The sequence below is a fragment of the Mercenaria mercenaria genome, unplaced genomic scaffold, assembly GCF_021730395.1.
Source record: "Mercenaria mercenaria strain notata unplaced genomic scaffold, MADL_Memer_1 contig_3314, whole genome shotgun sequence".
Taxonomy (NCBI): Eukaryota; Metazoa; Mollusca; class Bivalvia; order Venerida; family Veneridae; genus Mercenaria; species Mercenaria mercenaria.
The window spans coordinates 29759-55480 of NW_026461440.1; the positions used below are offsets into that span (position 1 = coordinate 29759).

The following is a 25722-nucleotide window of genomic DNA, read 5'->3' on the forward strand; positions in this document are numbered from 1 at the left end:
CACATAGTGACAAGGTGAGCTTTTGTGATCTCCCTTCGTCCGTCGTCCGTCGTCAGTCCGTGGGTCCGTCCGGACGTCCATGCGTCCGTCAACAATTTCTTGTCTGCACGATAGTGGTTGCATTTACGATTTTATTTTAACCAAACTTGCACACAACTTGTATCACCATAAGATCAGGGTTCCTTTCTTGAACTGGCCAGATCCCATTATGGGTTCCAGAGTTATGGCCTCTGAAAGGGCCAAAATTAGCTATTTTGACCTTGTCTGCACAATAGCAGCTTTATTTATGATTTGATTATTACCAAACTGGCACACAACTTGTATCACCATAAGATCTTGGTTCCTTTCTTGAACTGGCCTGATTCCATTATGGGTTCCAGAGTTATGGCCCCAGAAAGGGCCAGAATTGGCTACTTTGACCTTGTCTGCACAATAGCAGCTTCATTTATGATTTGATTTTAACCAATCTTGCACACAACTTGTATCACCTTAAGATCTTGGTTCCTTTCTTGAACTGGCGAGATTCCATTATGGGTTCCAGAGTTATGGCCCCTGAAAGAGCCAAAATTTGCTATTTTGACCTTGTCTGCACAATAGGAGCTTCGTTTATGATTTGATTTTAACCAAAGTTGCACACAACTTGTATCACCACAAGATCTTGCTTCCTTTCTTCAGCTGGCCAGATTCCATCATGGGTTCCAGAGTTATGGCCCCTTAAAGGTCCAAAATTGGTTATTTTGGCTTTTGCAGCCATATAGAGACTTCATTTTTGGTTTTATTTGATACAAACTTCCAAAATATCTTCAACAGCAATAAATCTTGGATTCCATGACAAATCAGATCTAATCGTAGGTTCCAGAGTTATTTTATATCTGATTACCTCCCCTGATTGTAATCAAAATGGATTTATATCAGTAAGTAATTACTTATAGGACTTGTTTGAAATTTCATCATTGTTATTAGTTGGACTGAGACAATCAGGGTAGATAACTATGAACTGATTTTATGTCAAATTACCTCCCTTTATTTCAAATTAAAATGGGTATATCTCCATAACTAATGAAGATACTGATCTGAAATTTCATTTATGTCAACAGATTTATTTGGCAGATCCTTCTTTTGTTTACTTACAATATTTATTTTTTTTAATTATTTCCCTTTTACGTTACTATAAATACCTTATTTTAGTAACTTTTTAGCTCACCTGTCACAAAGTGACAAGGTGAGCTTTTGTGATCGCGCAGTGTCCGTCGTGAATGCGTCCGTCCATGCGAAAACTTTTCCTTGTGACATCTCTAGAGGTCACATTTTTCATGGGATCTTTATGAAAATGGATCAGAATGTTCATCTTGGTACATTCTAGGTCAAGTTCGAAACTGGGTCACGTGCCGTCAAAAACTAGGTCAGTAGGTCTAAAAATAGAAAAACCTTGTGACCTCTCTAGAGACAATAATTTTCAATGGATCTTCATGAAAATTGGTCAGAATGTTCACCTTGATGATATCTAGGTCAAGTTCGAAACTGGGTCACGTGCCTTCAATACTAGGTCAGTAGGTCTAAAAATAGAAAAACCTTGTGACCTCTCCAGAGGCCATATATTTCACAAGATCTTCATGAAAATTGGTCAGAACGTTCACCTTGATGATATCTAGGTCAAGTTCGAAACTGGGTCACGTGCCTTCAAAAACTAGGTCAGTAGGTCAATTAATAGAAAAACCTTGTGACCTCTCTAACGGCCATATTTTTCATGGAATGTATGAAAGTTGGTCTGAATGTTCATCTTGATGATATCTAGGTCAAGTTTGAAACTGGGTCACATGCGTTTAAAAACTAGGTCAGTAGGTCTAAAACTAGAAAAACCTTGTGACCTTTCTAGAGGCCATATATTTCACAAGATCTTCATGAAAATTGGTCAAAACGTTCACCTTTATGATATCTAGGTCAAGTTCGAAACTGGGTCACGTGCGGTCAAAAACTAGGTCAGTAGGACTAAAAATAGAAAAACCTTGTGACCTCTCTAGAGGCCATATATTTCTTGAAATCTTTATGAAAATTGGTCAGAATGTTTACCTTGATGATATCTAGGTCAAGTTCGAAAGTGGGTCACGTGCCCTAAAAACTAGGTCAGTAGGTCAAATAATAGAAAAACCTTGTGACCTCTCTAGAGGCCATATTTTCCATGGGATCTGTATGAAAGTTGGTCTGAATGTTCATCTTGATGATATCTAGGTCAAGTTTGAAAGTGGGTCACGTGCCATCAAAAACTAGGTCAGTAGGTCAAATAATAGAAAAACCTTGTGACCTCTCTAAAGGCCATATTTTTTAATGGATCTTCATGAAAGTTGGTCTGATAGTTCATCTTGATGATATCTAGGTCAGGTTCGAAACAGGGTCATGTGCGGTCAAAAACTAGGTCAGTAGGTATAAAAATAGAAAAACCTTGTGACCTCTCTAGAGGCCATACTTGTGAATGGATCTTCATAAAAATTGGTCAGAATGTTCATCTTGATGATATCTAGATCAAGTTCGAAAGTGGGTCATGTGCCATCAAAAGGTAGGTCAGTAGTTCAAATAATGAAAAAACGTTGTGACCTTTCTAGAGGCCATATTTTCCATGGGATCTGTATGAAAGTTGGTCTGAATGTTTATCTTGATGATATCTAGGTCAAGATTGAAACTGGGTCAACTGCGATCAAAAACTAGGTCAGTAGGTCTTGAAATAGAAAAACCTTGTGACCTCTCTAGAGGCCATACCCTTGAATGGATCTTCATGAAAATTGGTCAGAATGTTCACCTTGATGATATCTAGGTCAAGTTTGAAACTGGGTCACGTGCCTTAAAAAACTAGGTCAATAGGTCAAATGATAGAAAAACCTTGTGACCTCTCTAGAGACCATATTTTTAAATGGATCTTCATGAAAATTTGTCAGAATTTTTATCTTGATAATATCTAGGTCAAGTTCAAAACTGGGTCACATGAGCTCAAAAACTAGGTCACTATGTCAAATAATAGAAAAAACAACGTCATACTCTAAACTGGATCATGTGGGAAGAGGTGAGCGATTCAGGACCATCATGGTCCTCTTGTTTATTATTGGCCATAGGGAAAAACTGAGACCACTTTTCTGTGGTACAACATGGATGGTACCTCCAATTTTTAGGTGTATTTTGACATACCTATACCTTGTAAGAATTTTTTTTTTCTTTTTGGTTAAATTTCGTCGCTTTGTTGTTCCTGTCCTTTGGACTTAGATATTTTTTCTGAGGACCTTCTTGTCTGCAAGTGCAATGATAACAGGTGAGCAATATAGGGCCATCATGGCCCTCTTGTTAAGAGAAACAATGGTGAAAATTATTTTTAATAGCTTTATCTGGTAAAAAGTTATAATGAGTGATACCTGGTGACTGTCAGCAATTCATCTGTCAAAAGTAGGACAAATCTTATTTGGAAAATTAAAGAGTATTTGTCAAGGGATGTAATTTGTTTAGAAGTTTATAACTGGAGTGCACCTGCTGGAACTCCCAAGGGGGTATTTGGAAACATTGGCACAAAAAACTTTGTCAGAATGATGTGTTGGTACCCTAGTTGTGTCCCCCTGAAAATCAGACTGGTTCAACAATTTATGAGTGAGTTATGGCCCTTTGTTTATTTCTATAATTTACATAGATTTATGTAGGGAAAAACTTTGAAAACCTTCTTGTCCAAAACCACAGAGCCTAGGGCTTTGATATTTGGTATGAAGCATCATCTAGTGGTCCTCTACCAAGATGATTCAAATTATTTCCCTGGGGTCAAATACGACCCCCGCCCCGGGGGTCACATGGTTTATATAGACTTATATTTATATAGACTTATATAGGGAAAAACTTTGAAAAACCTCTTGTCCAAAACCACAGGGCCTAGGGCTATGATATTTTGTATGTGACATCATCTAGTGGTCATCAACTAAGATTGTTCAAATTGTCCCCCTAGGGTCAAATATGGTCCCGCCCTGGGGGTAATATGGTTTACATAGACTTATATAGGGAAAAGCTTTGAAAATCTTTTTGTCCAAACCACAAAGCCTAGGGCTTTGATATTTGTAATGTAGCATCATCTAATGGTTCTCTACCAAGTTTGTTCAAATTATCCCCCTAGGGTCAAATATGGCCCCGCCCCGGGGGTCACATGGTTCATATAGACTTATATAGGGAAAAGCTTTTTAAATCTTCTTGTCAATAACTACAACATTCAAATTTGGAACACATGTATATTTTTGAGTGACAAGATGAACCTTGACATGAGTTGACCTTGATTTTGACCTAGTGACCTACTTTCACATTTCTGTAGCTGCAGCCTTCAAATTTTGACCACAAGCATAGTTTTGTGCACCGGAAAAAACTTTGACCTTGATTTTGACCTTGTGACCTACTTTCACATTTTTGAAGGCACAGGCGTCAAATTGGGACCATATGCATAGTTCTGTGTTTTGAAATGAAATTTGACATTGATTTTGACCTAGTGACCTACTTTCACATTTCTCAAGCTACAGCCTTCAAATTTGGACCACATGCATAGTTTTGTGTACTGAAAAAAACTTTGACCATGACATTGACCTAGTGACCTACTTCCACATTTTTGAAGGTACAGTCTTCAAATTTGGACCACATGCATAATTTTGTGTTTTGAAATGAAATTTGACCTTGATTTTGACCTAGTGACCTACTTTCACATTTTCTCAAGCTATACAGTCTTCAGATTTGGACCACATGCATAGTTTTGTGCACTAGAAAACACTTAGACATTGACATTGACCTAGTGACCTATTTCACATTTTTTGAAGGTACAGGCTTCAAATTTGGACCACTTGCATAGTTTCATGTTCGGAAATGAAATTTGATCTTGATTTTGACCTGTATACAAAGAACTTTGAACTTGAAATTGATCTAGTGACCTACTTCCACATTTCTCAAGCTACAGCCTTCAAATTTTGACCACATGCTTAGTTTTGTGTATCGAAAAAACTTTGACCTTGACATTGACCTAGTGACCTACTTTCCCATTTTTTGAAGGTAAAGGCTTCAAATTTGGACCACATGCGTAGTTTTGTGTTCCGAAATGAAATTTTACTTTGATTTTGACCCAGTGACCTACTTTCACATTTCTCAAGCTACAGCCTTCAAATTTGGATCACATACATGGTTTTATGTACCGAAACAAACTTTGACCTTTACACTGACCTAGTGACCTACTTTCCCATTTTTGAAGGTACAAGCTTCAAATTTGGACCACATGCATAGTTCTGTATTCTGAAATAAAATTTGACCTTAAGATTGACCTAGTGTTCTACTTTCACATTTCTGTAGCTACTGGCTTCAAATTTGGACCACATGCATAGATTTGTGTTCTGAAGTGAAATTTGACCTTGATTTTGACCCAGTGACTTACTTACACATTTCTCAAGCTACAACCTTCAAATTTGGACCACTTACTTAGTTTTGTGTACCGAATTAAACTTTGACCTTAAGATTGACCTAGTGACCTTTTTTCACATTTCTCAAGCTACAGCCTTCAAACCTGATGCAGATGCATAGTTTTGTATACAAAGAACTTTGTACTTGAAATTGATCTAGTTACCTACTTTCACATTTCTCAATCTACAGCTTTCGAATTTGAACCACATGCACAGTGTTGTGTACGGAAATGAAATTTGACCTTGAGCTAGTCAATAAGTCTTAAAATTTGGAACACTCAAAAATGGCACATTGGTGGGCGCCAAGATCACTCTGTGATCTCTTGTTATGTTATCAACTGTTTCTTTATTGATTAAATTCAATAAAAAAATGGGTCCTCCAGGGAGGTCCTTCAGTTCTATAATTTGTCACCAAAAAAAGACTTATTTTCAACAATATTTTTTCTGCCGTAATTTTCCAAAAATATAAAAAAAAATCTCACCTTTCGGAAGCCTTTAAATGGAAATTAGCCTCGTTTTGATAGTTTTATATATAGTATGATGCGTGTAAATCTATTTTTGTTGACCATATGAGTAGTATTAGAAATACCGCAGCGAGCTCAATTCTGACCCCCCTGACCCCTTGACCCTATTCTAAAAAATCCAATGCCGGACAATTTAAAACCAAAAAATAAACAACTTTTCATAGTACTTTATGAAAACCTATAGTAAAATATGATTAAAGATAATTTTAAACACTTCCACCAAATATTTGCCAAAATCCTGCCAAGTGGCAGCAATGTGGCAGTCGCTGCCAACATGACAAACTTTTGGCAGAACGTTGGCAAACACAAATTCAACCAATCAAAAGCCTGCCATTTTTCTGCCAAGTGGCAGCAATGTGACAATGTCTGCCAACTTGGCAAACTTTTGGCAGATTATTTTTATTGATAAAATGTAACTTATTTGATCTTATTTTCAATTAGTAAGTATATTATTAGGGTACACATAGTAATTAAATGAAGTTTTAAATAATTTTTAATTAAGCTTTTAATTAAACCTTTAATTCAAAAGTTTGCTTATATCGGCACGTCCATCCGGTATAGATTCATCCGATATGTAGAATCTAATGTAACTATCCTTCATAAGTGAAAATGTTATTTCTGTAGATGTTGAATCGTCATAAGGATGAATGCCAAACATTGTCCCTTGTGTTAAATAAATTTTAATTTTTTTCTTATACATAGATATTAACTGATCAGTGTCAAAGTCCTCAGCTGCCTCAACTGCTATATTTATTATATTACTGCTAAATTTACCAAAAAATAGATCATCAACACCATCCCGAAACCTATCATTCCACCACCTAAATATAAAATGTGATATTGGGCTTTTAATCGGTTTATCTGGTCCACCTATGGGCCTGGCCCCCGTTAATAAAATCTTAATATCTATTATATAAGTTCCGGTTTTTCTGACTATAAACACACCCTTCAAAAGCACATCTAGTACATCTATTTTATATTGTTGGTCTATGTGTATAAAATCTTTATAATCTACGATAATTCCAGGTCTTAAATGAAATATATTTAAATAGCTCACACCGCCCAGATCTTCATATGTTGAATATATCCAGGCACCATGACGGTTAAAATACTTTTTCATTTTTACGTAATCATAAAAACTTTTATTATAGTATTCAAAGAGAAACACTTCATGTTTTAATTTTTCTATTTCTTTTTCCAATTCTTCTTTTATTTTTTTGTCTTTCTTTTTAAGTTTAAGAATTATTTCAGCTAAATCATCAACTCGTTTTGTTGTGGCAACTTCAGAAGCAGATAAATTGTCAACAACGCCTTTTGTTCTAGCTATTTGTGTTTCTTGTTTTAAGAAAACATTTTTAGCTCATCTGATTTTTTGAAAAAAAATGATGAGTTATTGTCATCACTTGAGCGGTTGTCGGCGTCGGCGTCGGCGTTGCCTGGTTAAGTTTTATGTTTAGGTCAGCTTTTCTCCTAAACTATCAAAGCTATTGCTTGAAACTTGGAATACTTGTTCACCATCATAAGCTGACCCTGTACAGCAAGAAACATAACTCCATCTTGCTTTTTGCAAGATTTATGGCCCCTTTTGTACTTAGAAAATATCAGATTTCTTGGTTAAGTTTTATGTTTAGGTCAACTTTTCTCCCAAACTGTCAAAGCTATTGCTTTGAAACTTGGAATACTTGTTCACCATCATAAGCTGACCCTGTACAGCAAGAAACATAACTCCATCTTGCTTTTTGCAAGATTTATTGCCCCTTTTGGACTTAGAAAATCAGTTTTCTTGGTTAAGTTTTATGTTTAGGTCAGCTTTTATCCTAAACTATCAAAGCTTTTGCTTTAAAACTTGCAACACTTGTTCACCATCATAAGTTGACCCTGTACAGCAAGAAACATAACTCCATCCAGCTTTTTGCAAGATTTATGGCCCCTTTTGGACTTAGAAAATATCAGATTTCTTGGTTAAGTTTTATGTTTAGGTCAACTTTTTCTCTTAAACTATCAAAGCTATTGCTTTGAAACTTGCAACACTTGTTCACCATCATAAGCTGACCCTATACAGCAAGCAGCGTAACTCCATCCTGATTTTTGCAATAATTATTGCCCCTTTTGGACTTAGAAAATCATTTTCTTGGTTGAGTATTATGTTTAAGTCAACTTTTCTCATAAACTATCAAAGCTATTGCTTTAAAACTTGCAACAGTTTTTCACCATCATAAGTGGACACTGTACATCAAGAAACATAACTCTATCCTGCTTTTTGCAAGAATGATGGCCCTTTTTAGACTTAGAAAATCATGGGTAGGACAATATTTCTATTACACAAAAAAAATCAGATGAGCGTCAGCACCCGCAAGGCGGTGCTCTTGTTTACTTTTGTAATTTCTTCAGCATTAGTGGTAATTTCTTCGACATTAGCGGTTATTGCTTTAGTATTAGCAGTAATTACTTGGGTATTAGCAGTGATTGATTCTCCTTGTTTATCTGATATTTTAACTACAGAGTCCAAATCATTTATTATTTTTTTAATTTTATCATTAATTTTATCATTAATTATCTTAATTGCTTCTTCTTGTTTAGCTGATATTTCAACTACAGAGTCCAAATCATTTGTTATTTTTTTAATTTGATCATTAAATTCATTAATATCTTCTTGTAATTTTTTTGTAATATTACTTAATTCTGCATATTTTAAATTATGACGGTTGTCAACAATACTAATCCAATTTCGAATTTGTTTTTTAAAGTCATCTATTTTAGAATTAATTTCTTTTTTAAGGTTATCTAATGCTGTATCATGATCATCACCTCTTTGTGAAGCTGCCTTTTCCAATTCAGATTTATGTTCTGCAAATTTATTTGAAAATGTATCGAGTAAATCTTGATTCCCTTTTGTCATTTCAGTATTTAGTTTATTTATTTCTGTTCTGATTTCTAACTGATACATATTTTGTAACTTTTTTTCAGCTCAATAATCTTGTCTTTTAGTTCTTCATGTTTAATCATACTATCTTTTAATTCTTGAACTGAGTGAATAAAATGTTTAAATTAACTCGAAATACTTCTTTTATGTTGTCATCTGTCAAATCAGATTTCTCTTCAAGTTCTTTAATAGAATCAGTCATAGCTTTCATTTCTTCTTCAATTTTTACCTTGTAATTGATTAATTAATAATGAATTCTTTTAAAAATCTTTTGTTAATTCTTCAATATTCTTTACTTCTACTTCTAGTGTTTGTTTTTACTTTTGATGTCTTCAAGTTTATAGTCATCTATTACACTTTGAATTTTTTTATACACAAACCGTCTTGGAACTGCATCGTTGGGTTTATCTGGATTTCCTAGGTTGATTATTTCATTACCTCCCATATCTAATGCTCTGTTCATTGTGTTATCAAGTTCCTTATTTCTGTGAAGATACGATTCCGTTTCCTTTTTAAGCTTTTTGAATTGCTTTTTAGTAGCATAATCACTTAAATCAATATCAAATTTAACTTTACTTATACTGTCAGGTTGATTAATTTGTTTTACATCATTAAAAACTCCCATTATATAATTATATATATATTACCAGTAAAGTTTTTTCTAAAACTTCCTTGGTTTGTCAATATATAAGAAATTATATTTTTGATTTGTTGCATTAGCAAAAGTATCACGATCTATATTTTGTTCATCCAAATCCTATTATTTTCCATTTTACCCGGACTTTCAATAAAATATAATGTGAACAGTTAATTCGAATATCTTTTGGTGTTTTATAGTAAGACTGACTTAAATAAATAACACAACAGTTTTTGTGACGTCCTTGAATAAAGTATTTTGTTATTTCATTTTGAACTTTTTATCTTCACATACAAAATCATCAAATATTACTACTTTTTGTTTTTCTGATTCAAGATTTTCACAAGGTTCAATTTGGTTGGGATCAGCTGAAATATTCAAGTATTTCATTTGGATCTACTTTTATTTTTTTTGCAATCTGGTTTAAATTGTTAATTAAATCCTGATATTTAGATGTTCTAAGTTTTTAGCATACAAGTATAATTTATCATAATATAAGAGGTTTTCGAAGTTATGCATTAGTGTTTTGTTTTTCCAGATCCTGACGATCCACATATAACATTCTAAAACATGAATCTGGCATAAAAGGATAAAATTGCTTAAAGTTATTGGATTTATCATTTTTTGTATCATAATTTGGAATTTCCATTTATATGATATTACATTTATTTACAATATCTTACATTTATCTTACATTATTTTACATTATTTTACATTATCTTACATTATTATATAAATGCAATCAAAACTTAATGAAATGATAATAAGAAAAAAAATAGTCGGACAAAAGATGAGAAATCTTAGAGAAGAAATAATGAGAGAAAAAATAAGAAAAGCTACAAATCGGGATATGTATACTGAAATTTATAAGCCAATTACTGAAAAAATAGAAAGTCAAAAAGAACAATTATCAAGTCAGTTAAAAGCATTACCTGGAATAAAACAACAATTAGCGTTATTAGGTGATGAAATGAAAGACATACAAACATACCAGGGTTGTACCACAGCTATTCCAAGAACGTCAATTACATGGTCTCCTGAAGATGTGGCGAGGGAATATAAAAAATACAGGGAAATAAACAAAGAACCTACTGAAGAAGAAATTAAAAAAGTACTGAAAGATTATGAAAGAGAACAAGCTTTAAAATCGGCTCCACCAATAGATTGGGGAGATGAATCTGTTGGGCGGGTTTCTCAAGATGAATTTAAAAGATTAGAAGATTATGGAAGAAAAAAGATGGGAATAACTGAAACAACTGATGATACAACTAAAGATACAATTGAAGAATCAGAAGAAGAACTGGGAGCAAGACCAAAAGAATTTACAGTTAATTTTAATAAAGACATTGATTTAAACTTATAGATAAAAAAAATAAAAACACCCACAAAGAAGTGTTTGATTTTTTTCACACTGAATCTGAAAATCTGATGAAAAAATGACTAGAAAAGAAGTAGAGAATATCATAAAAAATGTATCAGTGGATATAAAAAAATTGGGTAATGAATCTGGTGCAATACTCCAGAATGAAAAATCCCACAGATCTTGATTAAAGCACAGAAAGCAATTATAGCCAAGAAGGAAAATTATAAAGAATATAGAGACGTAATCATTGATATTTTAAACAAGGAAAAAAGTATATGGAAAAGGAATAAGATATCATAACCCATATAAAGTTTCACCAAATGGACAATATGGTAATTTAATTATTAACTTAATAAACTTTATGGTCAAAACAAATTAATTGCTAAGGATAGAATAACTGGAAAGGAAGTAATTAACACTAAAGTAGATAATGATTTGATTGATTTTGATTAATAAAAGATATAACAATAAGAAAAAGCATTCAAATCATTCAATAAAATAATATTAAAGAATTAACAGAAAAGTCAGGATTACCTATCAATAAAAGACTATGAATTTAAAAAAGTAATTGGGGACAAGGTTATGAACGTTTGTCCATGTATCCAGAAGAATTGGTTAATGAGTTGGAGTTAATTTGTGGTTCAATTAATGCTGGAAATAATAATGAAGAACTAAAAAATGAAGGTATTAGAATAATTGATGAACTATTAAAAATGAATTCTCTTTTACCAGAACAACATGAAATGTTATATAAAAATTATTTTTCTTGAATTTAGATTTTAATTAAAAGTTTTTAATATATAAATGAAACAAAAAATAGTATTAAGTTCTGAAACGTTTAAAGATAATAAAAATAAAACCGGTGATTTTACAATCAGATTTAGTCGTTCTTTAATTTTAGATAAAATAAAACTTATGTTGTTGGTTTGGATAGTATTAACACTATGACCTACTCTTGGCATAATATAGTGATGAATATGACAATAAAAGAATTCGTTATCATAATGGTAAGGATTGGAAAGATATTATATTTACAAATGGTTCTTACAGTTACACAGATATTAATAATTATATTAGGGAAACATAATAAGTAATGGTGATTATGAATTTGATAAATCAGAAATTGCTCCAATAAGTTTGGAATTTGATTTAAGTAGTTTTAAGATTTTGATTTCAATTACAGATATTTTAAGTTGGATTTGGAAATATCAAATTTCATACATTGCTTGGATTTGGAGAAAAAAAAATTGGAAAATACTGAATGGGGAACTAAAACACCAAATATAACTAACTCTGTGGATACAATTTACATTCATTGCGATCTTATTGATAATTCACTTGTTGATGGTAATTTCAGTGATATTAATTATGCTTTAAGTACTGCAGATTTAACAAGAGCTTATCCGTTTACAAAAGAACCACAAAGAGTTGGATATTCTGAAATTAATAAATATATTATAAATTCAATTAGAATATATATTACAGATGTATTTGGTAGAATAATTAATTTTAATGAGGTTGAAACAAGTTTTACACTAATTTTAAAAGAAATTTAATTAAAAACTTTTAGTTTTATATAATGTACAAGAAAGTTTATGACAAAAATCAAGGAATATTTATTTATGTTGATGCTCACACAGGAGAAGAAATCATACACGGAACAGGTATCTTTGACACTTTAACGAAATTAATTCAGTCTTCAATTGGCACAGCTGGAAAAAAAGCTTTGGAAACAGCAGGAAAAGCAGCACTTGAAAGTGGAACAAAAAAGGTTGGAACAGAAGTTGGAAATTTAGCTGCAGCTAAAATTATTGAAAAACTTAAAAAGAAACCTGCTCCGGCAGTTGGTAATTTAATTGCTAAGGAATTACAAGAAAAGAATAACAGTAAAAATAATAAGGAGGAAAATATTAATATAAGATTAAATAGATTATTGTCAGGATCTGGAACTTCAGCTCAACAAAAACGTATTAACAGATTAATTTATATAAAAAATAAAGTTTTAACTTTAATAAAAAATAAAATAATATATAATATATACATGTTTAGAACAAAACAATATTGTGAAAGATATGAATTAACTCCTATTCAATTAGATACAGCTTTAATATCTGTCCTGGGAAATAATGTTAAACAACAAAAAAACGGATATCACTTTACAATTAATGATAGAAGTTCATATTTTGATTGGTTTAATGGCTATTTTGAAGTAAGTTTTAAAGTAAATAAGCTTGCTGATGGTAATAATTATGCTGATGGAGATCAAATTGCTCTAATTAATAATGCAGCTTCATTAATTGATCAGTTAGTGGTTAAACAAAATGGAAAAATTGTTTATGATTGTAATAATTTATACAAAATAATGAATGTAAAAAATTTAGTTGAACTATCTGAGGATTATGCAAAATCAACTGGAACAAATGAGTTTATTTATTTAGATACTACTGATACTGTTGCTGATAATTCAGGTTTTAAATTTAGAAAGGAATTAATCCAAGGTGGTAAAGAGGTAAATGCTAAAATTCCATTAAATAATTATTCATTTTTTCAGGGTTTTAGAAACTAATATTTTACTCCAAGTCAAATTCAAATAACACTGCAGCTGACAGATGATGATGAATTAATTTTTAGAGCTAATGCTGCTGATCCTGGTAGAGTAATTGTAACAAAATTAATTCTATGGGTTCCACGTTTGATTTTTAATGAATTTGGGTTTGAACTAATTGCTACTGAAAGATTTAAAAAAGCAAGATGGTCATACCTTAGGGAAATGATAACACAATCAACTGATACACGACAGACGGACATAACTTTTAGAATAACAGCTGGTATAACAAAACCACAACATGTATTTGTTTATTTACAACGACCTGAAAAAGTAATGCACAAAGACAGAATCCACATTTATTAGATACATTTAAAGTTGATGCAGCAGATGATAATGTTTGTATTTTGAGCTCTTGTCGTCTTGAAGTTGGTAATGGTGTTTTTTCCAGAAACAGAAAAACACAAGTATATCAAGAATATATGACGATGTAATTAATTATTATTATAAACAAAATAACAAAACTACTGGAAGTCTCTTAAAATAGATTTAATTTTCAAAGTTTGTTTGGATTTGTTTCATTTTAACTTGGAATATAAAAAGGAAGCAATAACAGAAGATCCTAAACACATTACATTAACAGCTAAATTAAATGTTCGGCCGGCAGCACATGTCCGTGTTTACGCAATTGTATTATATGAGGAAACAGTTGAAATAAATACTATTGGAAATGAACTTGTTATTGTTTAAATAAAATAAATATAATTAAAATAAATATAAAGTATATAATGTCATCAAATTATATTGAATATAAAATTAACCTTACAGATGGACAAAAGAAAAATTTAGCACAAGCTTATAATAATAAAATTCCACATACTTTAGATTAAAACATGAACAATTACGTGGAAACTTCCTTTACTTTTAACAAAAACACAAATTAATCAAATTAAAAAAGCGTTGCAATAAGAAGGGATTAGAAATTACAATTTCAAAGAAACAAATGTCCAGTCAAGGTCAAAATGGTGGATTTTTAGAGCTTTGGCTGTTTGTTAGGAAAAACAATTCTTCCAATGGCAGCAAAAATAGCTCCAAAAATATTAGCCCCTCTAGGCATTGGAGCCCTTTCTGGACTAGCCAGTATGGTGTTAGTAAAATACTTGAAATGGTATGATTTCAGTAGCTAATGATAAGAGAAATATGATATCACCATATCTTACACCTAATCAAAGAAAGCAACTAGTAGGATCTGGAGTGATTAAATTAACACAAAAACAAAAACAAGACGGTGGGTTTTTAGGTATGTTGGCTGCTAGTCTAGGAATACCTTTGATTACATCTTTGTTAAGTGGGAAAGGATTACAGATTGATTCACAACGGAGACCTTACAGACGAATTCCTATAGTAAAAAAAAATAAATTTATAAACAAACCTATTTCTAACTTTGAAATTGAACAATGGTAAAACAATTAAAATTAAAACTTTAGGGGTGTATTTAGTAGAAATAATTTACTTAAATTAAAAGAAAAGGTTGAATGTGGAATTATAAATTTGGACGACTCTGTTGGTCCTGGAACACATTGGGTTTGTTATATTGGTAAAATATACTTCGACCCATTTGGACTTCCTCCACCGAAAGAAGTAATTAAGTATATACCAAATGTAAAATACAACAATGTTCAATATCAAGACAAAACAAGTATGCTTTGTGGATATTATTGTTTATTTTTCATTAAAATGTTACAAGATGGTATAAACATTTATGATTCATTGTATAAAATACTAAAAATAAATAATGTAAAACAAAATGAACAAACTATTATAAATTATTTTAACCAATAAGGACATGTAAATTTTTCTTCCGGGTTTTAATTAAAACTTATTAAAACTGTGTTTTTATTTAACTGGAATAATTAATATAATGGGAATATTTAATAATATAAATGAAAAAGTAAATAAAATAGAAAGATGGACGTCAGTCCCTGAGAGCTGGAAGCTCACACAAATTAAAAGAAAACCTCCATTGTTTTTAACATGTTATACCCAAGATACTGATGGTGGATTATTTCAATGGAAAACTGTAAATGCTAGTCCTGGTTTAGTTCAAAAAGGTAATAATGTAACAATTAATTTTAATTGCATTTTAATTATTCTTGTTGATGCAATTAAATTAGATAAAGGAGAAGCTAAATTACAATTAAAAAATAAAGAAAATGTAATTCTTCAAAGTTATCATGTAAAAAATAATAGAAAAAATGAATCTATTTCTATTAATTATGCAAATGAATTTAAAATGGATGATGCTTTTTATATTAATTCTTTAAACGTTATGAATATTCAGTTAACAATTTATGGTTCTATAATTTAATAAAAACTTTAATAAAACTTTAATAAAAACTTTAATTAATTTAAGAATAAGCTAATGTATCATATACCATTATCAAGAATATATTCTTTTATCATCATAACATGATAAAGATGTTTTATTTATAACATAACTGGAAGATTGTGTTTATCAGAACGAATAACTTTAAAGGTGTGATTACTTTGGTTGAATTAAACAAAGTATCTTTGTAATTTTATGAAACTATTGTTTTCTTAACAATAAGTTTTTTAATTCCTTTACATTTTTTAATGTTAACTTCATTTTCTAATAAATATGAATACATTTTACTTCTTAATCCGACAAATTCAACAATTACTACACCGGCAGCTTCATCTTTAAATTTTCCAATTACTTTTTTATTATTGTCGAAATAAAATTTTGAATTACTATCATAATCACTATTATCAAATAAATCTTTGTCCTTATAAAAATCCTCATATGCATCTTTGGTTTTAATTTCATAACATAATGAATCAGTGTCAGTGAATAATAATTTACAATTACCCTCGTACTTTTCCTTAATGTAATTATAATGAAAATCATACATTAAATATTTTGATAAATCTAAAATGCACATTCCAACATAACAAGGTCTGTTTAATAACAAACTTTCTTTTATTCTATGAATACCAAACAAATTCTTGTTAAACATCGTTGAACTAACAAATGAAGGTTTTGCTATATATTTTAATAAAAGGTTTTCATCATGAGTTAATTTAATATTAATCCTCTTGCGTAAATTCTCCATCGTCTTACCGAATACAGAATTGTTCATTAACTTAAAAAAGTCCTTTTCAAATGAATTTTTTGCTTTAGATCTTTTTTGAGTATTAAAATCAATATACTTTTTTAACCAAGGACTTTCGTCAAAAGTTAATATTTTGTGTATTTTTGTTACTTTTAATCCTAATTGTTTATATAGTTCAAGATTTTTATAATGAACTACATAATTTTGTTTTTTCATTAAAGTTGGAACCAACTTCTTTACATTACTTTTTCCTATTTCAAATTCTGTTTTAATATTTTTACTATAATCAGAAAGCCATTGATCTGGTATTTTAATTTTTTCAGGAGCTAAAGGATAATCATTGTGGGTTTTATGTAATTCTTTTGGATATTCAAGATCACATTCAACAATAAAGTTAGTTTTACCTTTTGCAATTAATTTCTTAAATTGTTTTTCGGATATAAATTTAAAGTTTCCAGAGGGTAAAGGTTGACACATAGCCCAACCGTAAAGGTTATTGGCGTCGAGGTACATAATGTATTTGCTTTCTTCTTTTGAATTATAATCCTTCATATATTTATTGTTTGCTTTACTGTATCTGTTTGAAATATAACTTATTCCTCCTCTCAGTCCCTTTTCAATAAAAAGATACATATCAATATCAGTTATTAAATCTAACTTAATTCCAGTCATTTTTAACATTGCATCCCAAGCTAACCCAGGACTACTAAAATAATGACAAGGATCTAATTTGTAGTACTCTAAACATAGTTTTCTAAAATTGTCAAATACATCAGCTTAAAGTAATACATCAGTTTTTAAATATAGATCATGATATTCTCCCATCGTTTTAATTTTAAATTTTTTCCAAATATTTTTAGCATGTTCATATTCATTATCAGAAATATTAGTTTCATTTAAAATTGAATAAAACTCTTCTTTAGAAGGTAATTCTGTTTCTTTAAGTTTTTTAAATGAATCCATGTAATCATATGGATAAACACCTTTTGTTTTTAATAATTCAATGTAATCAAATTCTTGAGATAAATATTTAAATTCTGGAATATTTTTTACTAGGTTATCCAATGATTGAGACATAAATTGGAATGAATCAATAAAGACCAAGTCAGAAATCAAAATGCCATATATCTTTCCATATTGTTAGGAATAACATTAATTTCTTTTTTGAATTTCCCTATTTGTTGCATAATAAATGACAGTCATAACCTCTTAAATTATGAAAAATAACAGGAATTTTATGTGTTAGTTTAAAATTAATATTACATTCTGAGTGAGCAATTCCTCTGAATTTTCCTGTTTATGACAGTGATCACGTACTGGCACTTCACCTTCTATATATTCTTTTCACAGATATGACAAACTTTTGTTTTTTAAATTCGGTTGAATCATTTTTAGACATTCTTAGTTCTTTGTTGAAATGTTCTTTAAATATTTCTTTACAATATTCCTCTTCCTCAAGCATTTTTCAATAAACTTATAAACTGCATTAGGACCTCTATAAATCTGGGTTGGTTAGTATATTTATCGTCATTAACAACAAACAACTTTATAACCATAACACAATCTATATGATTTTGATATGGTTCAGTAAATGAAGATTCAGTTGATGGTAAAGCAGTTAAACTTTTTTAGTTATTGATTCAAAATCAGCATAAATTACAAAAGGTACTGCTAAAACCTTTATGATAATTTTTAAATTGTACTTTACTTCCTCTCTTTGGCATTTTTACGCCTGGATACCATTAATAGCTAAACAATTTGGTATGTGTTCATTTAATATTCTTTCTTGAGTAAAATTCTGTAACATGATTTACAAAAATTGTTTTTTATGTTGATCTTTGGTTTTATTAAACATTAATCTATTAAAGTCTTTATCCAAACATAATGTTGGACTGGGGTCTCTGGTGATTTACAGTCGCCGTTTATTTTATCATTAGTAATTAGCAACATGTCACAGTGTTCTTCGTATTGATATTTTGATATGTACAATGGATAAATACTATTTTCTTTCATATCCAAATATATTAAATGATATTTCATTTAAAACTTCTATTTTAGGTATTTGATTTAATGTAACAGGAAATTTAATTCCAGTATAATCAAGATCGTTTATATGTTTTTATAATTTGAAACTCTTTTCAGAATTTTTTGTTACAGGAAATTTATAAGCTAAATGACACCATCTAAAACATTCATTATCATCGTTCTTTATATTTATTAATCCTTTCATTGAATTTTGTAATGGTTTTGGTAATTCTAAATAACTTGAAGCAGCCAATGGACTATACTTATATCTATTTATATAATGAGCATCAACTGACTCTATTCTCCAGCCGCTTCCTCAGAAATCCAATTACCAATCTATTTATTATTTCATCAAAAGCTTGATGTAAAGTTTTTTTTATTTCATTTGTGTTAATAATTTCTAAAGCCTTTGATTGAAAATAAGCTGATTTATATATTGTATCAGTTTATCCATTTTTGCAAAGTTATTTTAAAACAACATTTATTTTTATACCTTTTAAAGTTTAAGTTCAGATTTAAGTATTTCATAAGAGTCGTTTATAGTTAAATATAATTGATTCTTTGGATCTTGTCTATATGTAATTTTAATTTCAAAATTCTTATAATATGTTTTGTAGATCTCTCAATTTCCATCTATATATTATATTTAGAAAAAAAAAATCACTAAGGAAAAAGGATTAAAAAAATAATAATAAAATAATAAAGTTTTTAAATTATCTTAAGATGAATTAAAATATTTAAATTTATATCTTTTCCTCGCTGGTTTTTGATATTCCACTTTTAACTTGGTTTTTTCCTTTGCAGCACATTGTTATTAACCCTGAATTAATATTAAGGTCTTTGGATGCTGCATAAGTGCTTTTATATGTTTTTCCTTCATTAGTGTCACAATCGGTTGCAATAACTTTTTTAGGATTGTTTCGAATATTATTTGGTCTGGGACAATCACATAATCTTTCAGCATTTTCTTCTTCAGTTAATAGACAACCACAGTTCCATTCAGATAAATTATTTTTTAAAAGATAAGGATCTATACATTTTGTAATTTATCAATGACATGATTTTTATATTCATCGCTAACTATTTGATTAAGTTTTGATTTAATAACATTTCTTCTTTTAAGAACTTTCTTATATGAATTTTTGTCTGGATTCATTATTTCTCCTAAGTGCTAGATAATTTTGGCATAATCATTCTATCTACCTTTTATTAACCATAATATACTTATAGAAAAAAATCTTTAAAAAACACACGTAAAATTTATACAGCTCTTCTTTTTTACTTTATATCCGTTAAGTTTAAATTCCTTCATATGCATTTCAAGAGGTGTTGAATAATTTTTTTCTTTCTGCATTTCTAATAGTATTGTAAAAATATCCTGAATAACTTTATTTGGATCTTCTTTATTTACTTTTCCAATCCGTGCTTTTGTTATAAGTTGTTTTATTTTTGTGGTGATGTGATTTTAAAAAAAATTTCTTGTCGTCAAGTTTTAGTCTGTTAGTAAATATGGTAATTACTGATGGAACAGCACCAGCAACTGCTACAAATATAGGAATAGTTGAACAAGTGCTAATGCAGCTGAGCAACCAAAAACACCTGCTGTAATATATAACCCAGTACTTACTCTCCACAAAATTTATAACTTTTCTGTAAGCAGCAGCTAGTTTAGTTAAGTGAATAATTAATTGATCTATTGTTTCTATTCCATTATTATTAGAAATTAGATTTTTATTGCTCATTTATATAATTAAACTTTTTATTTCTAAATTAAATTTGTTCAAGATCGCTAAATGGTACCCAACTATTAAATTTTTCACTATAACCTTTCCATTTTACTAAAGCTTGTTTTTTCTTATAGTCTCGTCTAATAACTTTTCTATTCTAAAAACTTCTTGTGTAGTAGGTAAAAGTTCTTGTTCATAAAATGAACCTTGAATTATTTCATCATTTAAATCTTTAATAGTGTATGTTCTGGGATTTGTATTATTAATTTTTATAAATTATAAATATTTCCTCTGTCCAGTTTGGTGTATATCCTTTTTTCAAAATGTCTTTTAAGTTTGCTTAAACGAACTCGATCACCAATTTTAAATTTTGCTTTACTCTTTGGTATCTTTAAATCACCATATAAATTAAAGTAAACAGTACCTTTATTTAAGTTTTTACTAGCTTCGGTTGGTGTTATTTTTATACTAGAATGTTTTGTTTTGTTATATTTATCAACCATATCCTGCAAATTATTTAAATAAGTATAAGTATTATTTGCTGTAAAATATTTCCACATTATTCTTTTTAAACTTCTATTAAATCTTTCTATTACTACAGCCTTTCCTTCATTAAATGTATGGTACATATTAATTTTATTTTTATTCAAAAATGATTCAAACTTTTTATTATAAAATTCTTTTCCTTCATCCACCCATAAATTTTGTGGAATCCTTGCAGTCTTCGGGGACTTTTGTCCCTGAATTCTATCTTCTAAAATTATTTTTTCAAATGCTTCAGTAACAGATTCTCCAGTTTTATTCTTTAATGGAATAACCCAAGCATATTTACTAAATATATCAATAACGGTTAACAAGTACTTTACTCCTTTATTATATTTTGAAAAAGCTTGCATGTCAACTAAATCAGCTGACCAAGTATCATCAATATCATTAACTATCACTCTTCGTTTCCTAAATTTTCTTTTAATTGGTTTGTGTAATTCTTCTGCTAATTCATCGCTCCAATTTATTTCGGGGGTATACTCTACCCCCTTTTCCCGTTTTTTGATTTTTGTTTTTGTCCAAGACCAAGTGTGTATTTTGTTTTAATTATAGGTTTTACAACTAAATGTTTTGCAATCTTTTCTCCAAATGTTTTTGATTTAGTTTTATTTAAATTGGAAAGCATTTGTTTATCACATGTACCCTTTTTTACATCACTGTCATAGCAAAAATCATGGTCCATACATACTGCATCCAGTTCATTGACAGGGGGTCCATTATCTAGGGGATTTCCTGGCCCACAATAATTATATCCTGGAAGTGTTAAACCTTTCTTAGGTAATAAAGGTAACATTGCTTTGTGAATATCTAAATTACCCCCTGTACTTTTAACAAACTTTGATTTCATTTTTCCACAAGATGAACAAGTAGCCCTTATCATTTTTCTCCCGTTTTTTGTTGTAACATAATGAGGATTTATATTATCAGTAAATCTTCTTTCTTTCAAACAATATATTTTATTTTGTAAACTCATCTATATCAAATGTATTTAAAATTATTTAAAGACTAATAATGTAGTTATTAATTCAAAATAAGATCAAATAAGTTACATTTTATCAATAAAAATAATCTGCCAAAAGTTTGCCAAGTTGGCAGACATTGTCACATTGCTGCCACTTGGCAGAAAAATGGCAGGCTTTTGATTGGTTGAATTTGTGTTTGCCAACGTTCTGCCAAAAGTTTGTCAAGTTGGCAGCGACTGCCACATTGCTGCCACTTGGCAGGATTTTGGCAAATATTTGGTGGAAGTGTTTAAAATTATCTTTAATCATATTTTACTATAGGTTTTCATAAAGTACTATGAAAAGTTGTTTATTTTTTGGTTTTAAATTGTCCGGCATTGGATTTTTTAGAATAGGGTCAAGGGGTCAGGGGGGTCAGAATTGAGCTCGCTGCGGTATTTCTAATACTACTCATATGACACCATTCAAAACAAAAATGACGGTGGAATTCTTTGTAAACTAGAAATGTACTGCAGAAACAAAGTGAGACTACGTTATCTCAGATTATAAAATACATGTATATGGATATTTTTACATATTTGAAAAGATAAATCTTTCCTTTAAGAAATGAAACTAAACAACTGTAATTTGATAATGAACACTGAAACTACAGCCGATGGAAGCAGGTAAGGTGTATAATAGTGACAGATACTGCACCGCACCAGCGACCGATACGTTGTTATCCCTATATAAACATATGTAACAGCCTACACATAAACCTTCAATAAAATATAGCTGTTCCATTTCCCCCTACAGTCATAACATAAATGGTTCTTCTCTGTTCCCTTCTGTTATATGCTGTTTATATACTTTTCTTTCTTTTTTCAGTGCTGAATAGTAGTATTACAAAATACATCAAATTTTCTGAGACAAACAATTCCTAACTTATATTTATTTATGAGTCAGAAGCAATTTTTATTGTTGGAAAATGTTTGCCAGTCGAAAGAGTACGGTACTAACGACAAGCTGCCAGTTCAAAATCAGTGTCATCTATATGGCCGTGTATAAAGCCCACAGAATGACATAAATCTATAGAGCTAAAATGTAGTGCGGTAAAATGCGAAGTATTTGCTTCAATGGTTAGAATCAAAATTATAATAATTTTTAGCTCGACTTTTCGAAGAAAATGTAGAGCTATTGCACTCACCCCGGCGTCGGCGTTGCCGTTGGTTAAAGTCAAATATCTCTGTTAATATCAAATCTATAGACTTGAAACTTAAAATAGTTACTTACTATCAAAGTCTACCCCAGGAGAAACAATCCCCATAACTCTGATTTGAATTTTGACAGAATTATGCCCCTTTTTAACTTAAAATTTTTGGTTAAAGTTTTTGATGAAGTCAGATATCTCTGTTACTATGAAAGCTATTGACTTGAAACTTAAAATACTTATTTACTATCAAAATCTACACCAGGAGAAACAATCCCCATAGCACTGAATTGAATTTCGACAGAATAATGCCCCTTTTTAACTTAGAAATTTTGTTAAAATTTTTGATAAAGTCAGATATCTCTGTTTCTATTAAAGCTTTTGACTTGAAACTCAAAATAGTTATTTACTATCAAAATCTACACAGGAGACAGAATTCCTATAACTCTGGTTTGAATTTCAACAGAATTATGCCCCTTTATAACTTAGAATTAGTTAAAGTTTTTATTTAAAGTCAAATATCTCTGTTACTATCAAAGCTTTTGACTTGAAACTTAAAATACTTATTTACCATCAACGTTTACACCAAGAGAAACAATCCCCATAACTCTGATTGAATTTTGACAGAATTATGCCCCTTTTAACTTAGATTTTTTTTTTGTTAAATTTTTTGATAAAGTCAATTATCTCTGTTACTATCAAAGCTTTTGACTTGAAACTCAAAATAGTTATTTACTATTGAAGTCTGCACCAGGAGGCATAATTCTCATAACTATAATTTGAATTTGAACAGAGTTATGCCCCTTTTTAACTTGGATTTTTTTTTACTGGCAAAGCTCAAATTCAGAGTCAAGCACTGAGAAAAGTCGAGGGCGCTGTCTTACAGACAGCTCTTGTATCAGTTAGTATCAGTCGTCCAGATGTGAGTAATTAAATCAATCATGCTATGCACTTGTGATTCAATTCTCCAGTCCATATTTTATTAACTTATAAGCTATAGGAAGATACAATCAGTCATGTACTTATTATTTCTTAAATAGAATGTACTCTATGATACCAAAGGACAAGAAAATATCAGAAGACTTGGACCAAGTATAGGTTTGTTCTCCCCCTCTTCCTTCAGACACATTCAAAGAGGGAAGTGCAATGACCAACTGTGAACAGGTTGAACACAAAATATGCAATATGTCTCAAAACATTTGGGTCGTAACCTCTTCTAATAAAAGGTTTTATAATTCTTGTTCATGCTAGAAATGGAATCATATTCATCAATATAGGAATACAATGTCAGGGTGTTCCAAGTCTTGGTGCAGCAAATGCGCAAAAACATGCAAGGATGTAATATATTGTTAAAATTTTTTATAGTTGAAGATGGTCTCAATAACAGAGCGAGTGATACATCTAGAAAAGCAGTCAGAAAGTGCTGCAAAGAAAGATATTGTTGAACGTCATGATAGAGATGTGAGAACAATTCAGACATCTCTGACGCAGGTTCGAGCCCAGGTGGTACAGTTGGAGAGACTAAGCTTAAATGAAGGTCGTTCTGGTTCTGGATCAGGAGAAAGTGCTTCAGGTAAATGAATACACTCGAAACCTGTTATAACCACTGCGGGGAATCACATGATCAAAATAATCTCTAAATCAAAATAATATGGGATAATACTGACGCATCTTTTGCTGTAAATCTAAAATATAGCCTATCATATGGCAACATATATGTATCCTAAAACTACATAGATTTCAATCACAATCACCTTCTGATTATCTGGAACACTTCAAGAAACTGATACTTCTTAATTTCCTTAGTGTTTGTAATTACAGGATATCTATCATTATTGTCAACTACATGATAATTTAACAATTTTCATTAGTCATATGGTAAGCTATGTTTAAATTTCATATCTTATCATGAAAGGACATTTGTTCATATTCTTCAAAATATAACTTTGGTTTAGAGATTATTTTGATCATGTGATTCCCCACAGTGATAATGCTACTCAATATATTTTCTGGGGTAAAAAAAAAAAAAAAAAAAAAAAAAAAACAGTCTGCGAATGTTATTTAATTTGATCATAACGAGCATTAAAACTACATGTACCTGTATACTTTGTACTTTAACACCTTTGCCATGACAACTGTGTCAGAAATCAATAATTGTCTGCTAGCTTACTCGTTTGCATATCACCTTTGTTAAAGTTTGAATACATGTAGATATGTGACAATTAGGCAATCAGTACCGTGTCAAAATTAAATTGTTTGCATAACAAGCATGTAACATTGGTCAGTCAACTATTAAGCCGTTTAAGTTTGCACCAATTAAGGGGATGACATGAACACATAACTGAATAAAAAATCGAACAACAGGCCCAGTTTTGTAAAAATATGCAGACGTTTTTTCGTAATCATCACATTCAGTTCATCGGAATTAACGAAGATTCGCCGAACTGAAAGCCATATTGAGAATGTTCTCCCTTTTTAGCCCACCATCATCAGATGATGGGCTATTCAAATCACTCTGCGTCCGTGGTCCGACGTCCTTCCGTCCGTCCGTCCGTCCTTCCGTTAACAATTTCTCGTTATCGCATCTCCTCAGAAACTACCAGGGGGATTTTGACCAAACTTTGTCAGAATGATGTATTGGTACTCTAGTTGTGTCCCTCTGAAAATCAAACTGGTTCAACAATTTTTAGCTCA

At 30.4% G+C, this 25722-nt stretch overlaps 1 protein-coding gene across 1 annotated transcript in view; it reads left to right on the plus strand.

Moving 5' to 3' along the window:
- LOC128552944 (uncharacterized) overlaps positions 1–25060 on the plus strand; it is a 44271-nt gene extending 19211 nt beyond the window's left edge. Inside the window, exon 3 of the mRNA XM_053534026.1 lies at positions 24394–25060. Within this exon, the coding sequence (XP_053390001.1) occupies positions 24394–24609 (216 nt within the window). The 3' untranslated portion in view covers positions 24610–25060. The remainder of the gene's footprint in view (positions 1–24393) is intronic.
- The last annotated feature ends 662 nt before the right edge of the window (positions 25061–25722 follow it).